Below are 16,885 nucleotides of genomic sequence, written 5' to 3' on the forward strand. Positions count from 1 at the left end.
ATGCGTATGATGAGTGAGAGAATGATGAATGAGAGCATCATGCATGCAGTACAGGCCCAGATAACCTTGGTACGACCTTCTAGCCAAAGACTGAGATTACTGTAAGACAAACCATTTGAACCCCCCCCCCCATGTTGTGCATAATGGTATAAGGTGCCCTTCCATTTTCATTCAGCACTGGAAGATACCATCTTTTCCCTAGAGGGGGCTGCAGCAGGTTATCATTGTACATTTTAGGCGTTAATTAATTTTCAGTCATCATCATCGCACCGATGCTCCAATTGTGTAATCGTGATAAAAGACGTCCTTCTACTTTGTAAGTGATCGGTAACCTGCCCTGCCTGAATACAATCCAAAGGTGTTTGAAAAATTTAAAATAAGCCAAAATGTCTAAACGTGCCTCGAAATGTGACTCACTCTCTCTTTCTCTCTCTCTCACTCTCTCTCTCTCTCTCTCTCTGTCCCTGTCTGTCTCATGATTTAAACATGTTGCTGATGCATTTCTTCCCATTCCGTGTAGGAAGCTTTCGTCGGCCTGTGGCTGGGAATGTGCAATGTTTGGACTCTGGAGATGATGTAATGTGCTCAGAGCAAAGAAAATAGATTGCTGGTCCCCCTCCGCCCTGGCTGGTCTCCAGCAGAAGAGGCTCGTCCATTGAGGTAGAGGAGGACAGTCCTCCTCAGTTTTTGGAGAGAAGAGAGGGATTAAAATATAAATATATGCATTTATTTATTTATAATTAATATTATCTCAAGTTTTGTTCATACATCAGGTTTTCCATATGGATAAAAACCCATTATTGAAATTCTAAAGCTCCAACAGTGACATCTATAACATGCAGCTGGAGGACCCATATATATCTATGGAAGGAAGGAATTCCTCCCTTGGGCGTGTCCCTTTGGGGTCTATCAATGTAATGCAATTTTTCCATGCTAATTTGTGATTGGGCAAAATGCTGAAAAATTACCACAAGGGAGGACAGTACTCAACAGGATTTAATGATTGACATGTTGTTAGTCCAATCACATTCCAGATTCCAGATTTACCATAGTGAAGGCCGATTGAGTCGGCGTTGATGTCTGTGTTTCTCTTCCCTGTGCCATTGGATACTTTTTGTGTGTTCGTAGCTCCGTTATATAATACATCTGAAAGTATTATGGGACATAATATACTGTACATCAAACTGTTCGTCTATTTGTCTTGATTCTAGCCATCTAAATATCTAAGCTGACATAAATACTTTTTGAGTTAGAGCCGTCTGAACACGACAGTTCTACTGGCTGGCTATTAGCCAGTAACATTAGCTACTGGGGCTACGAGGTGCACGTCAGGCTACGGCATAGGCAGGCGCTCAGATTGGCTGGAGGCGCAAACTGTCGGCAACTTGTCCAAAACATTTTTAGAGACTGGGTCGCAACACTGGATCGGAGAAATGCAATGAACAGCCTGGCTCCTGCTTGCGTGATAATTGGTCCCTTTGCGGTGCTTATTCCTCATCCAGTGATGGATGGGTGGATGGAAAACGTTCAACTGAATGTTCATATTGTTCTGATAATTGTAGGCTATAGCAACATAAGAGTGGCAGCTTTGACAGCAAATGAGCTAATCCCATAGCTGTACCACTGCTAGCTAGCCATGAGCGAACTGTTGGATACTGCGTTTGCTTTGCAACGTATTCCATTGTCCAGTTGTCAAATCTATTTGCCAACAAACTGTTTGAGAGCCAGCACACCTCAGTGTCCCCTAATCAAAAAATGTCATATATCACCTAACCTCTCCAGCACCTCACCAACAATATCAATTATTTTCTCTCTTTAGAGAAGAGTACAATCCATTACAACAACTATTGCTTACAATGTTTTATTGTTGCTTTGTAATATTTTATCATGAATATGATAAATTAATGCTGCATGTAGGTAAAGAAAGTGTTATTCAGTTTTTCATATGCTAAAATTGACTGTAAATCCACATTTTAAAGCTGATATTTCAAATAATAACTGACTGAGGGAAAGTGCCCCCCGGCGCCCATGGGCAGTTCGCCTCTCTTCCTCCTGTCCTCATTGGTTTTTTGAGTCACCAGCAGCCACTGGTCTCCAGTGACCGCTCCAGCTCACGCAAGCACCTCCACTACGCCACACAACCATGACCTTGGGGGAATGGAACACGGTGGGTGGGGGGGGGGTCATTGTTTATTATTGGGACACAGGTGTCTGTGGTCTGCAGGAGAGAGACAGCGAGGTAGCGCACTGTCATTTTATATATACCTTAAATTCGCTGGAATATATATTAGATATTTGGCATCAAAGTTATCAAGGTTAAAGTAAATCACAGGTTTTATCGTTCTTGACTGCTATACTGGCGAAGACCATGTGAGAGGAGAGCGCACGCACACGCGCACACACACACACACACACACATACACACACACGCGCCCAACCACACAGCCATGTCACCGTGTAGGCGCGCTAACAACACTAACTCATTACAGTATAAGGAATACAAGCCTGGCCTTTCTATCCTCTCTATTAACACCCCACGTATTGTTACGGCCTCTTGTGAACTATAAATCTGACGGGTCAGAACCGAACGCCATCGGCGCTCACGGAGGTGAACAAACACTGGCCAGGACTGGATAGGACAGCGGGGTTAATGACCAGACTGCTGCCGGCGCCTCCATCAGTCGAGGTGTCTATCTCTCCGGTTATCTGTGGCAGCCATTGATCAACGCGGGGGAAAAACAAGCACAGGGGACGGAGATGCTAATCTCTGCCGTGTGAAGATGATATACTCGCTAACGAGATGAATCCATCAAGTTCAGAGCCTCTCGCCGGGGGAGTCGGAGCGGCCCGTGGCCCAGCGTCAGTGCATCCTCCCTGGGGTTGTTGAGGTGGGAGAAGGCGTGAGGTTGGACGGAGGGAGTGTGGGAGGCTGCTGTGTGCGGCATGTGTTTCACTCTTTCACTGTCTGGGGCGCGAGAGCATATGTTGTTAACGGTAGTCACCGACACCATCTGTGTGAGAGAATGTGTGCATGGGGGATGTTGAGTAAACATGTGTGGGCATGTTTGGATGAGACAGAGACGGTTTGTTTGTGTCTGATCACAGATCTGTGAGAGTAACCTGTGCGCCAATCCATCTTGGATGGCTGACAGCTCCTTGGATTGGATCTTGTCACTGACAGCTTTCCTTAGTCATTTATTACCAGAGCAAGATGTGATTATTTGAAGAAGCAAAAAGAAATGGGCAACGTTGAGGACACAGTAGATGCAGTGGTCAGCCAAGGAAACTTAGTGTAGCAGATGAATGACACATCATGCTTACTTCCCTTCAAAATCATAAAAATGTCCAGCAGTGCCATCAGAGCAGAACTGGCAGAAACCAGTGGGCACCAGGTACTGTACTCTCATCTACTGCACGGAAAAGCCTGGCCAGAAGTGTTCTTCATGGAAGATTGAAATATCTGGCTGTACTGTAGCAGTAGGCAGTTTGTTGGCCGGAGGGCTGGAGAGCGGTACAATAATGAGTGTCTGCAGGCAACAGTGAAGCATGGTGGAGGTTCCTTGCGAATTTGGGGCTGTATTTCTGCAAATGGTGTTGGGGATTTGGTCAGGATTAATGGTGTCCTCAATGCTGAGAAATACAGGTAGATACTTATCCATAGGGGCGGCTGTAGCTCAGTTGGTAGAGCGGGTCGTTCAGTGATCGAAGGGTCAGTAGTTCGAATCCCAGCTCCGACTGTCCACATGTCGAAGTGTCCTTGAGCAAGACACCTAAGCCCCAATTGCTCCCAATGAGCAGGTTAGCACCTTGCATGGCAGCTACCGCCATTGGTGTGTGAATGTGTGTATGGGTGAATGAGAGGCCATTGTAAAGCGCTTTGAGTGCCGCTAAGGTGGAAAAGCGCTATATAAGTGCAGTCCATTTATCATGCAATACCATCATGGAGGCATCTGATTGGCCTCAAATTTATTCTGCAGCAGGACAACAACCCCAAACATACATCCAATGTCATTAAGATCGATCTTCAGCATAAAGAAGAACAAGGAGTCTTGGAAGTGATTGTATGGCCCCCACAGAGCCCTGATCTCAACATCATTGAGTCTGTCTGGGATTACATGAAGAGAAAGAAGGATCCACAGAAGATGTGTGGTTAGTTCTCCAAGATGTTTGGAATAGCCTACCTGCTGAGTTCCTTCAAAAACTGTCTGCACGTGTACTGTACCTAGAACAATGTATACTCTTTTGAAGGGCAAAGGGTGTTCACACCAAATATTGATTTGATTTAGATTTCTCTTGTTCATTCGCTTTGCATTGTGTTAATTGATAAAAACAAACCATTAACACTTCTATTTTTGGAAGCATTTTTACTTTGCAGCATTTTTACACACCTGCCGAAAACCTTTGCTCAGTACTGTATTATATGAATCTTCCATATTTTATTCCAGTGATTGCCACATTGACACAGCACCTCTGCTTGTTGACCGAAGGGCTTTTGAGGTGCTGGGAGCAAATAAGCTAATTTCCCCAAAGGTTCCTTTACACCAGGAACGTTGCTGTATTATGCATTCAGCGCAAGCGAGTCACTATGTTAATGTGTGATTTTCTGTTAAGCAGAGAGGTTAATGGGGTCGGATTAGCGGAGAGAAGAAAGACATTCATGTTCAGTACTTTTTAATGATCAATCATAGGAGAAAATGGCTGCGCTTGACCTTTAGCTTTAAGAGCCAAGTGTCCTCGTTTGATTCCGATGATGCGCTGTACTGTCCTCGTTTGATTCCGATGATGCGCTGTACTGTAGGTATGACATGATGTATTTGAACTTTCTGTGCTTTTGTGGCGAGGAACTTGGCATGTAAAGTGTATAGAAGATTTTCTGGACTGTCAATGACGGAAAGTGATGGTGCAGAAGGAAACAGTGTTCGCCTCTAGAATACCGCCGTAGTATAATTACTCCATAGAGGCTTGGCCTGAAGCTCCTGAGCTGCATTATGTTTGACCTTTCACCCTTCACTGGAAGATGTCATATATAGTTTAGGATCAAGCCGTTTTTTGTGGGTGTTGGTTATGTCACAGTGCTGTTTGCAGAATGCTGCAGTGCTCTGTAGCCACTGAACAATGAACTGATTTTGCGATTGCCGCAAGTGAAGCATCTTATTACTGGAAGGGACCTCACAGCTCAGTGGAAGGAACACACACACACACACACACACACAGCAGGAGGGATGTCGTTCCGTTACACTGTTAAACACCACCATTTACAAACTCCTGGCCCTTTACTCCTCACTGCTTCTAAAGCCCTGTGGCTGGCATGGCACTAAGTCATGCTCTGGCACAGTGGCTGATAAATTCAGCGAATGTACCCCAATAAATTACTCCTCCCTCTGCAGCCAAGGAGAGAGAGAGAGAGAGAGAGAGAGAGAGAGATGCTTGTTTATGCAGACTCAGCCAGGAACTCGCATGTCCTCTGTGTTCTGCCTGATGAGCTGATTCCTGCTCAGTTCATGAGCCTGGGAGGAAGAGGAGGGATTGCAGGGGAAACAGAGATGAGAGGAGGAGGAGGAGGAGGAGGAGGAGAGGAAGGAGATGGGAGGAGAGGTGATAGAGAGAGTAGAGAGCAGCCTGACACTCCAGACTGAATTGCGTCACGTTTGCCACGGGTGTTTCCGAAGAGGGAGTCCTCAGCGTATTGGCTCATCCCTTGTAACCAATCACAAGCATTTGAAATTGCATTCAGACAACGCTGATTGGTTTAGTTGGGAATTCCAACCAGAGACATCGCTCTGGACGAGAGCCTTGCCAAACCCTGAATCGCCTTTCGAAAATTCTGATTCAGGGACTGAAGCCAGGCTAGGTAAAGAGTGGGACACAAAGGAGAGGGGAAGGACAGAAAGAGACCTTCAGGGAGGTGGGAAAGAGGAGAGGGAGGAGGAAACAGGAAAGGAGATAAGAAATTGAGGAAAAAGAAAGAGAGGGGGAAGGGCGGAGGAGAGGAAAGATTGATAAAGGGAAGTGTTCTCAATTGCACTCCAGGGAAGTTAAAAACTCTGCATACTGTAGCAGAGGCTACAGAAATCTTTGGTACAGGCAAGGAAATTGTCACACAGATTGCTCTCTATACAATATTGCTGAGGTGAGCTTCAACGGAGTGACCTTTACCAGAGGACTGTCCGGGGATACGGATCCCTGACCTCCCCGATCACCCGCCCAGATATCTCATCATCGCTGTCTTCTGCCTCACGCCTCTGTGGAGATGACACTGCAAAAGCTATCACAGTCCGTGGCGCAGCGGGCACGCGGTCAAGGTGACGCAAGTGAGCGCTGTAGCAGTATCTTTCAGAATAATCTCTCAACTAAATGGTTACTGGCACGGTAGGAAAGAGTGTCGTGGTAAAAATCGCATGAGGCCAAAACTGGTACACCTGTGGGGCTTTTACAGAGGCGGGAGCGTAATGATGCACAGCATGCGACAACCCGACGACATGAGGGGCTCTTCGGCATCAAAACCAAGATGGCTGCAGGACCTGCGGAACTCTGGGATTTGCAGTCTGGGCACGCCAGAGCATTTAGGGACTCAGGCTTTCTTCTCTGGGAACCGCAAAGCTGAAGGGGAACTCTTCCCACTCAAGCGTTCCGCAGAGTTATGTACATTTTAATGTGAAGCTCATTAATAGTCATTCGTTTTCTTTCTTTCTTTTTTTTTTGGAGCTGGAGATGCCTGTAGGACAAGGCTCATGTTTAACAATGTGGGTGGAGCGGGGGATTATTGAAGAGATTGTTCTCTACTTCATTAGGGGAACTGATGTGTGGCGATGGGGGGGGGGTAGCGGGAAGAGCAAGGAGGCCGTGTGTGCTCGTACATACACACACACACGTTTGCACACACACACACAAAGACACACAGAATACTGAATACAGAAGACACACATGCACACATGTACTGTACACACACATACTGAATACATGGCGACATACAGTAACCCACGGAGCAATGCATGCAGCACCACACATCCCTGCGGCACGGCGAGAGCCGGCGGGCATTGTGTGCCGCGCATATGAAGGGGTCTGCGGCAGCGCGGTGCCGGCCGTGCCTACGGTACAACAGACAGGACTCGGACGCACGTGTAGCAGTCTAAAGCCCAATTTATGCCTCTTGAAAAGTGTCGCTCGACGAATGTCGCTCGACAAAAAAGTGTCACTCGACATGTAGCATTTATGCTTCGGGCGACACTCCGCGTCGTCTCTATGGCAACAGTCAGCCGCGCACTTGTCATTCTGTTGTGCGTTTGTTGTCATTCTGAGAGAAGCGGCTTTCTGAGGGAAAGAGTTTCATCTGAGGTAAAGAGGTTATTCAGAGAGCGGTTTTCATTGTGGTTTGTTTTCAATCTGATCGGGAAAGATGGCTGTACCGGTGTACCGGAATTCCTCCCACGAATTCCGCAGTACTTGGGCATCTCTGTGAAGGGGCAGGGATGAATTGTATAGATGGGGATATCTCCTCACAAACTCGGAGAGCCGTTCCTCTACTCCTTCCATGACAGCCAAACGTCAAATCACAGCCAAAACTAAAACAAGGCTGTGGAACAAGCATATCCATGGCAACGCACAAGCCTTCTATCTAGCGATCCAATCACACTTGAGCGACAATATGTGATGGAGTCAGAGACATTAGAGAAATCCGTTGGTGCACGACAGCTCTCGGAGACACTTTTTTTCACAAAAAAGTGTCACTCATGACATCAAAAGTGTTGAGCGACGAAGCATAAATAGAGTTATATCTATGGAAATATGACTAGGTATAATTTATGATCATACCACGGTTATCACAAATATGAAGGAATATGTATTGAATACATTTAATCAACTCGTATGGGGCACCACCCTGTTCTGTACAGGGAAACAGATAACCTTTATCAATAGTCTAATTTATCAATCTCAGTCTGAAGGAGGAGGAGGTCTTGACTCAATCAAGTCCAGTGACCTAAAGATCATGTGATGAAGCTAGGACGTGATCAAAGCTTAATTATATTTATTGAAGTTATACTAATCAATTATCAAAATAATATGAGAACACAATTCGATAATAGATTGAAAAACTAATGTGGCAATATGAAAACACAGCCGAAATGAAATTAATGATGTCATCGATTATCACAGCCTATCCTAAATCCGCTAAGCTTAAACAACACTCACACCACATCAAAGAGAATGCTGGATGGCAATCTTACAGGTAATGTGTTCCGTCCAGAGGCCTTGTTTGGCTTGAAGAAGGGAAGAAGCATATGACTATATGTCACTCGGTTCGATGCAGAGTGTAGCTTGCCTGCGCTCCCGTTGAAACAGTGATGGTCGACGGTTGGCGAACGTTGATATTCGCGGAGATTCAGAGTTCAATTTCAGTTTCAAAGTTGCAAATGTCCCGTTCAAAACCTTTTCTCTCACCAGAGGTGGATCGTTTGAAGAGTTTGTGGAAATTCCTAAGACATGTAGCGGTCAGCAATTCCACGGATACAGATTGATTTTCATCAATCAGGCACAAGCTTGGACCCTTGGTTATGGGGAGAAACTTGAGAGAGACTTGAGAAACTTGAGAGAAACTTTGAGAGCGACTTTGAGAGAATCTGTCCTGTTCCCACTTAAGAAGGGCAGGAGACTGACATGTGTCCCGTTTGCATAGATAGCATCAATCGGTCAGAGTGAGGGTTTGTGGGCTGTGTCACTCCCACTCCCTTCGGGTCATAAAAGGAGAGCCAAGCTTCTTTTGAGAGTCTGGAGTCATCATATATTCCTGTTATGGTTTTAACATGATATTACCTTTTCCCAACATGCATAATCAACTAATTCATGATTTTAGCTTCAGATTGATACCAAACATCGCTAGGTTGAGGCAGCATAAAACCAGTTATTTACAACACATTGTAACACTTGGTTACAAATACAATGCATCAATGCCCATACTTTATTCATAGGGCTTGTTCACATGGTGGTTACATCATATAGTTGGGAAGTCATTGAACTTTATTTAAGAAACAAGATAAAGAATGTGTATATTCAATAGTCTCTGTTGGGCCCATGTGGCCTTAGGAATGTTAGTACCATGGATTTATTACCCCGGGGGGGGGGGGGGGGGGGGGGGAGGGGGGGGAGAGGAGGACCGTGGCGAAGAGAGAAATAGTTTATTGTTTGCAAGGTCCTATTTCAAAGGACCCATCTTTACTAAAAGGGTTTTGTCAGATTTTACTGTGAGTTTGACAGGAAACAGTCTAAACAAACCATGTTCCTCCCTGCGTGACCTCCCATTGATTAGTCACTGGGTAGGGAAGAGCAGGATGTCCCTGGCTGCCAGATCTTTATCTGGCATCACCAACATTCCAGTCAGTGAGATGGTCTCACAGTGTGGTCTTTACAATATTTCTCATGTCCATAATCTGCTACACACGGGTTGTGTGGCCCAGGTCAGGAGGGGGATCCATCGAACCTCGTGGCGTGCTTTTATCCTTATTTTATTATGTCCTGTGTTGTGTTTGTACTTTTAAACATGCATGGGGTGACGGTGGGGGTGATGTTGTGGCCGTTGATGTGAAAGTGACAGGTGACGCAGTGACGGGGTCCGCGATTGGCATGCGCAGCGATTCGCGCACCCCCCCCCCCCCCCCCCCGCCCCCCCCCCCGTCCCGCTGCGCAAGACTTTCAAAGCAAGAAATTGGACTCAGTGGCGGGCCTGGCGCCCAGCGCCGACTCACGTTAGCTCCCGCTACTGAGAGGCAGAGACGGACGTCGGCGAGCCCCGTAATTACATCTCTGCCACGGTAGCACGCGGAGGCCACTGCACTCATACTTCTCATGGTGCTGACTGACGTACGGTATGAAACATGGGAGAGAGAGAGAGAGAGGAGGAATTGGAGAGACGATAGTATTTGGCAACAGCCAAGGCCTGTCTCTGCTTCGCCATTCAACCTGACACATGGAACAGAGGGGGATAGGGAGAGAGAGGGATAGAGAGGGAGAGAGAGAGGGATGGAGAGAGAAAAAGAGAGAGATGGAGAGAGGGAGAGGGATGGACAGAGAAAGAGAGGGGAGGTTGGGAGGCATGACGGATATGGGTGGAGGGAAGGAGAGAAAGTGCAGAGAGGGATGACGGAGGACGACGGAGGAGGAACAGTGGAAATATAGAGGCCATTTGTTGTTAGTAATACTTACAGTATGCACACACACACACAATATTTGTGTCTGCGCTTTTCACAGTCTCCTTGGCCTTCTCATCCAAGCCTGCATCACACGAAACGTGTTGACGTTCAAATCAATTTATTTTCTGAGATACAAAAGAGAAGCTAGCAAGGATTTGGTTTAGGACTGGAAAAATAGAAAGAATAACTTACAACAGACAGACTTCTTCAAAGAAGGTATATTTTTGGCTCAAAAGCCCAAGTCCACGTGAGTGATGTGATGGTACAAAGTCACTATTCATTACTCATACAGGCTCCAGTTTAGAACAAGTCCCTGAACAAACTGCATCTCATTGAGGACTCTTTGTTCTATCCACCCCATGAGCTGTGGAGTGGAATGGAAATAATATTATTTGTACATTGTTCAAGGAGAAAACATAAAAGGATATACCCGTATACCGTAGAAGATGAAGAGTCTCAGGGCCTGATCTACATAAAAACATATTGCAAATGCCTTAGTACCCGCAGAAATATGCAAGGTGATCTATGAATGGTGTGCAAGGGGGATTGCGTCCTTCAAGTGCACAAATTAACACGCGCTATCGAATTAGCATGTTTGGCCGAAATGAATATTTAATAAGGGGCGTGTGTCCCCTAGCGTGCAAAATATGGGAGGAGAAAATGCAAATACGTAATTGTAGCATGCGCACTGTGACTTATCAAGCCTGAAAGCTAATTGAGTGGTGGCGTTTGCGTTTGCAATTTAGTACCTTGAAAGGGCAGGTACTATTTGGCTCCGTGCAATTGTGCACACACATGGCGGCCGTTATATGAAGAAGACAAAGGAGACGAGCACGCCGAGAACGGGTGTTCTCCATCCGTGTGACAATGTTTGGGATGTCAGAGGAGAGGATAATCCAAACATATCACTTAAGCCCCAGACGCACTGGAAGAGTCTGACGCTAGCATTTTGAAGTACACCAATTGTTTTAAATGGCCGATCACACACCAAAAGTGTTTTGAGGCGAGTCAAACCGCCTTGACGCTTCTACTCCGAACTTGTTTACATTTTGGAGCGTCAAATGGGGACAAATCAATCTAAATTAAATCAGCTCCCTATCAAAGCTGACGCCTGAAGTGTGCCATAGGAGCGTCAAATGAGGCGAGTCAAATGAAGCGCGTCAATTGACTCTCCAGTGCGTTTGGGGCTTTATCTAGCAATTCCATTCTGGAGCTATTAGATGAATTAAGGGCTGATTTGGAGCCTGTCACAAGAAGAAGTCATGCCATACCTGCAATAACCAAACTTCTGGCTACTCTACATTTTCTCGCAACTGGTTCATTCCAGCGTACAGTAGCTCTCGGTGCTGGGATTTCCCAAAACAGTTTCTCATCTGTGTTTTCCCAAGTACTGGATGTCATGTTGCGCAGGATTGGCCAGTATACAAAGTTTCCCCGTACCCAGGATGCACTGATCGAATCCAAGCAAGGCTTTTATGCGGTAGCTGGTTTCCCCAGAGTCTATAAAATTACAAAGTCTACTATGTGCTCTTTATTTTGTATTAATTAATTTGTTTTAAATTAGCCTAATCATTTTCCCACACAGGAGATCTGGGTTATTTCCAGTGTGTCGTGTGGTTCTATAAAGTTACCGCCGAGCCAAGCTCTCATGCTAGAGGGAATAATTGTAGCCCTATTCTTTTTATGTTTGTGCGCTGCACTAGGCTTAACTATTTCGTTTTGCAAAACTCTTTATTCGTCAGGCTTCACATAGTCAATGGTAGGCCTGTTTAACTTTTGTTTTTTTTCCCCAGGTGTGGGTCGGGATAAATGAATGGGTGTGTGTGAGCCGAGGGAGGGGGGAATCCAGTCTCATTTAGACCAATGTTTTCCTGATGTGTTTCATTTTAGGTTCGGTTAATGTTTACGATCGAGAGAGAACGATCATCCCGTTCTCTCGAGCTCACATTCTGTTTCACTAACGCAGAACGGTCTGGCTTTCGCCTCCTCCAGAGCGATTATGCCAAAATTCAGACCATACCGGGCCAATCAGGGACTGCGTTTTAACTGCTGTCCCGCCCCACAGTGGAAAGCAGCCCCTGATTGGTTCGTGTCCCTGCCGCTCGCTAAACAAACATGGCGGCTCCCGAAGCAACGAGTGGTATCGTTAACGTTAGAATACGAAGAATAAACGCAGCTATAAGTGCAGTTATTGCAGAAATAGACTTAATCACAACACTTAAACAAGAAGAAGAGTATGCACTAGCGGAGTTTCTCGGTGGAAAAGGCGTTTTTGCCGTTCTTCCGACTGGATTTGGCAAAAGTTTGCTGAACGCTCATTGGCTGAAGGTATTTGTCTGTCAAGGCAAGTACCCCCTCCCACATAATCTCTCTCTATGGGGCGAAGGCCAGACCGATATTGCGGAGCGAAGCAGTGAGCTCGCTTGATCGGGATGGTCATACCAGGCTACCTGGAGGTAGCTTGGGCCGGTGGAGGTCATGGCCTTGAACACCTGGAGGAGTAGCTTGAAGGTGATCCGTTGGTTTATGTGGAGGGCTGGGGTGATGCGCTCTGATTTCTGTGTTTTGGTAAGGACGCGCTGTTCGCTGTTTTGGACATACTGCAACCTCTGGATGGTTTTGTCTGGCCAGGATGGATGGTTTTGTTAGGCCAGCGAGCAGAGTTACAGTAGTCAATGCGGGAGGTGAATGAATGAGTGGACTAGCTTTTCAGCATCACGTTTGCACAGAGAGGGTCATAGTCGTGAGATGAAGCTCTTCCCTTCAGGGAAACATCCTCTCCAGTTGTTAGCATACTGCACATGCTTGCTGGAATGGCCTGATTTTGTGCTCATTGACTCTGCTCTTATCGTCTGATCTGATCGGGGAAAGATCTAAATCTTAACAAAACAGCCCCAAGCTACGGTCACAGCGTCTGTCAAAAGGAGAAATTATCACGGCAATCCTGGCCTATAAATTCAAACAACACCTGTAGGCAATTCGAGCAGAGAGAACATGCACTCTGTCTTTGTATCTGCATTCAGATCAGAGGTTTACAAGAAAACACACTTCATCATGAACACACACACACACACACACACACACACACACACACACACATACGATCAATGAGAAGAAACCCTCTCACGCTGTCTTGAAGGTCATCTGCAAAGCCAAAAGGACAGCACCACAGGCGCGTCACACGCTGTCACGAAGATAATGAAAGCGGGCTCACTTGCAGTCAACCTCAAACCAGGCTGCCCATCACACTGTAGATGCACTGCATTGTGTAATAGGCTACAAAAGAGATGGGGACACCAAAGCTAAGTAATGAAAGCTACTCTATCAAGGCGCTCAAGTCTATTCACCCAAATGTAATTACTTAGGGAACCTCAGAAAGCCTCTGAATGTCTGGAAAATAATTTCTCACAGTTACGAAATTCTCCATTCAAACCCGTATACGCCATGTTTACGCTATGAGGCATAAAACAAACAAACAAAAAAATCCCCCTTGCTTATAATGGAGTAGTTCTTTCATGTGGATAAAGTTCTCACACCTGTACATAGGCTACACTTCACCAGTGTTGTGTACTGTAGGCTAGTGATTGACTCATTCATTGTGCCATCTTAAAGCACCACCTTAAACTCGGGTGACATTGGATCATACAGGAAATCTGTTGTCTGTGGTTGCTCATTGCACAAGACAAAAGTAACTAGTTACTAGCCCATTTAAAATTAGGAAATTGTATCTGTGTTATTTCATTTGGAAGAGTAATTAGTTGTATTACTGCCAAAAGTAGTGGAATTACAGTAACGCGTTACTTTGTACTTTGTAATGTGTTACTCCCAACACTGCTAACCAGTTACAACTGTGAACCCAGTGGTTGATTTGCAACTAGAAATCCATCAGCATTGGTTGTACAGGACATCACTCAACCATGAGGGAGGCCTAAAAAGCTTGTAGTTATGGCTTGATGTACTGTACATTGTATCAGCTTCCAAGCTGGGAAAATACTTTGAAGGCAGAGAGAGACATCGAGAGAGAGAGACAGAGAGACAGGCATTACATTTTTATGTAATAACGTCAGTATGTTTATGTACAGTAACCTCAGAATTTAATGTTAAAATCAGTGTACTACTACTTGCCAGAACTCACAAGTGCATCTTCTTTCTAAAACAAGTGACTAAGCGCATTATCTAGCGCTGAAACCAAAGTGAAGAATAGCGAAAAATACAATAGTTGCTTAAGAGGGAGGATCCTGGTAGTAGGCTACTTCTTGAAGAGGTGAGTTTTAAACCTATGGAAAAAGATGGGCAGCAACTCTGCTGTCCTGACGTCAGTGGGCAGGTCATTCCACCACTGTGGGGCCAGACAGACAGACAGAGGGAGTCAGATACAGTATGAGATGGAGGAGCGGACATGACTGTACGTTTTGGGAGGCTGTGATTAAAGTGAGAGTATTAGGGAGAGAAAAAAGAAGATATACAGTAGGCTGGAGGTTCAGGACATGAGTGAGAGTGATAGACAGTAGGAGCCTTAAGCCCAATTTATGCTCCGTCGAGCGACACTTTTAAAACCGTCGCTCGACACTTTTGACGTCATGAGCGTCGTGAAAAAAAAGGGTCGGCGAGGGCTGTAATGATTTTTGTAATGTCACTGACTCCGTCACAAATTGTCGCTCAAGTGTGATTGGATCGCTAGATAGAAGGCTTGTGCGTTGCCATGGATATGCTTGTTCCACAGCCTTGTTTTAGTTTTGGCTGTGATTTGACGTTTGTCCATCATGGAAGGAGTAGAGGAACGGCTCTCCGAGTTTGTGAGGAGATATCCCCATCTATACAATTCATCCCTGCCTCTTCACAGAGATGCCCAAGTACTGCGGAAAAGAATGAAAACAAAACACAATGAAAACCACTTTTTGAATAACCTCTTTACCTCAGAAACTCTTTCCCTCAGAAAGCTGCTTCTCTCAGAATGACAACAAACGCACAACAAAATGAAAAGTGCGTGGCTGATTGTTGCCATAGAGATGGCGGCAAATGTCGTTCGAAGCATAAATGCTACATATCGAGCGACACTTTTTTTGGGTCGAGTGACATTTGTCGAGTGACACTTTTCAAGAAGCATAAATTAGGCTTTATAGTCCCACACTATCAATATGACGCTGAAGGTACAGTCAGACACAGCCTAGCCCATTGACAGCCCTGTCCCTTTGAGACACCATTTCAGCCCCATGATACGCGTATGCTACCACCATGGTCCCAACACTGCAGTGTCCACTGCTCTCTGTAGTCCTGTGTGTGCAATACCCACGACAGGTCACACTTCCCATCGAGCAAATGTCTCACTGCACACACACACACATGTGCACGCACGCACGCACGCACACGCACACACACACACACACACACACACACACACACACACACATGTGCACACACGTGCACGCACGCACACACACACACACGTGCACACACACACACGCACACACACACGTGCACGCACATACACACACACACACTTACGGACAAGACATAGACAGTAGACACACACACACAAACATCCTCGTACACACACACACACACACACACAAACGTGATGTCATCTAGGCGTGTACTTCAGCTGCATGACTGTGGCGTGTCTGTGTGTCGCTGTTGACTGTCCCACACACTTGTCCATTTGTCCTCTTTGCTCCTGTGTGTGGCTCCTCTGTGTGTCCTCCGCGGTGTGTCTGCTACAGTGTTAATGCTCAAACTGCTGTGCACTGTGGTCTGTTCTGCTAGCTGTTCTGTGCTGTGCTTTGTGCTGTCTGTCAATGGAGCCCTCGCAGACAGATAGACAGACATGTGACCGCCACACACACACTCCGTAGCACCAGAGTGAGACACAGAGAGTTCAACTCACCACCCACCCACCCAGCCAGCCAGCCAGCCAGCCGGCCTGGAGAAGAGGGCAAAGGTCGAGGGTCACCCCAGGATGCAGCACCTCACTCTGCGTTTTCTCCTCCTTTCTGCAGCGACGACCTTCCTCCGACGGACTCACCTTTGGGGGAGGAGGAGGATAGGGAGGGAGGAGTGGGGGAGACCCGACCACAGCCCCAGTCCCAGCCCGAGCAACAGCCCCAAGCACAGCCCGAACCTCAGTCGCCTCGGCCTGAACCCCAGCTTGAGCCCCAGGCCCAGGCCCAGTCAGAGGTCTTGTGCGGGGAAGCCCAGGACATGCCTACCCCCTCTACGCCCGCCGTTGGACGGGAGCGCGAGGAGGGACCGCCAGAAGCCCAGGCTGAGGCGGAGCTTGAGAGGAAGCAGGAGGAGGAGGAGGAGGTGGCGGCACCGCCCGGGCGGCGCGAGCGGGAGCCGCCTGCGCCAGAGGCTGAGGAGGAGGAGGAGGAAGGGGGGGGGGGAGCCCGAGGAGGAGGAGGAGCAGGAGGAGGAGGAGGAGCAGGAGGAGGAGGAGGAGGAGGAGGAGGAGGGGGCGGCGGCAGCACAGGGAGGCGGGCCAGCCTGCACCACACCGCCTCCCCCATGAGGGTGCAGCGCAACGGGGCCTGCTCGCACTCCGCCACCTCGGACTATGAGCTCTCGCTCGACCTCAAAAACAAGCAGGTAGGCTTGCGTGTGTGTGTGTGTGAGGGGGTGGGGGGGGGTGGGGGAAGGGGGCGGAGGGGGTGACAGTATGTGCTGTTGGCGAGGGAGGGAGGGCATGTGGTCTTTCGATGTGT

At 47.0% G+C, this 16,885-nt stretch overlaps 1 protein-coding gene across 1 annotated transcript in view; it reads left to right on the top strand.

The window, feature by feature from the left end:
* The window catches only part of LOC311317146 (IQ motif and SEC7 domain-containing protein 3-like), a gene marked incomplete at both ends in the record, with an annotated part of 115,086 nt that overhangs the window by 44,088 nt on the left and 54,113 nt on the right, over nt 1-16,885 (top strand). Inside the window, 2 exon segments of the mRNA XM_084448171.1 lie at nt 16,542-16,623; nt 16,626-16,769. Of these exon segments, the coding sequence (XP_084304297.1) occupies nt 16,542-16,623; nt 16,626-16,769 (226 nt within the window).

The sequence above is a fragment of the Borostomias antarcticus genome (genome assembly GCF_949987555.1).
Source record: "Borostomias antarcticus genome assembly, chromosome: 13".
NCBI classification, from domain to species: domain Eukaryota; kingdom Metazoa; phylum Chordata; class Actinopteri; order Stomiiformes; family Stomiidae; genus Borostomias; species Borostomias antarcticus.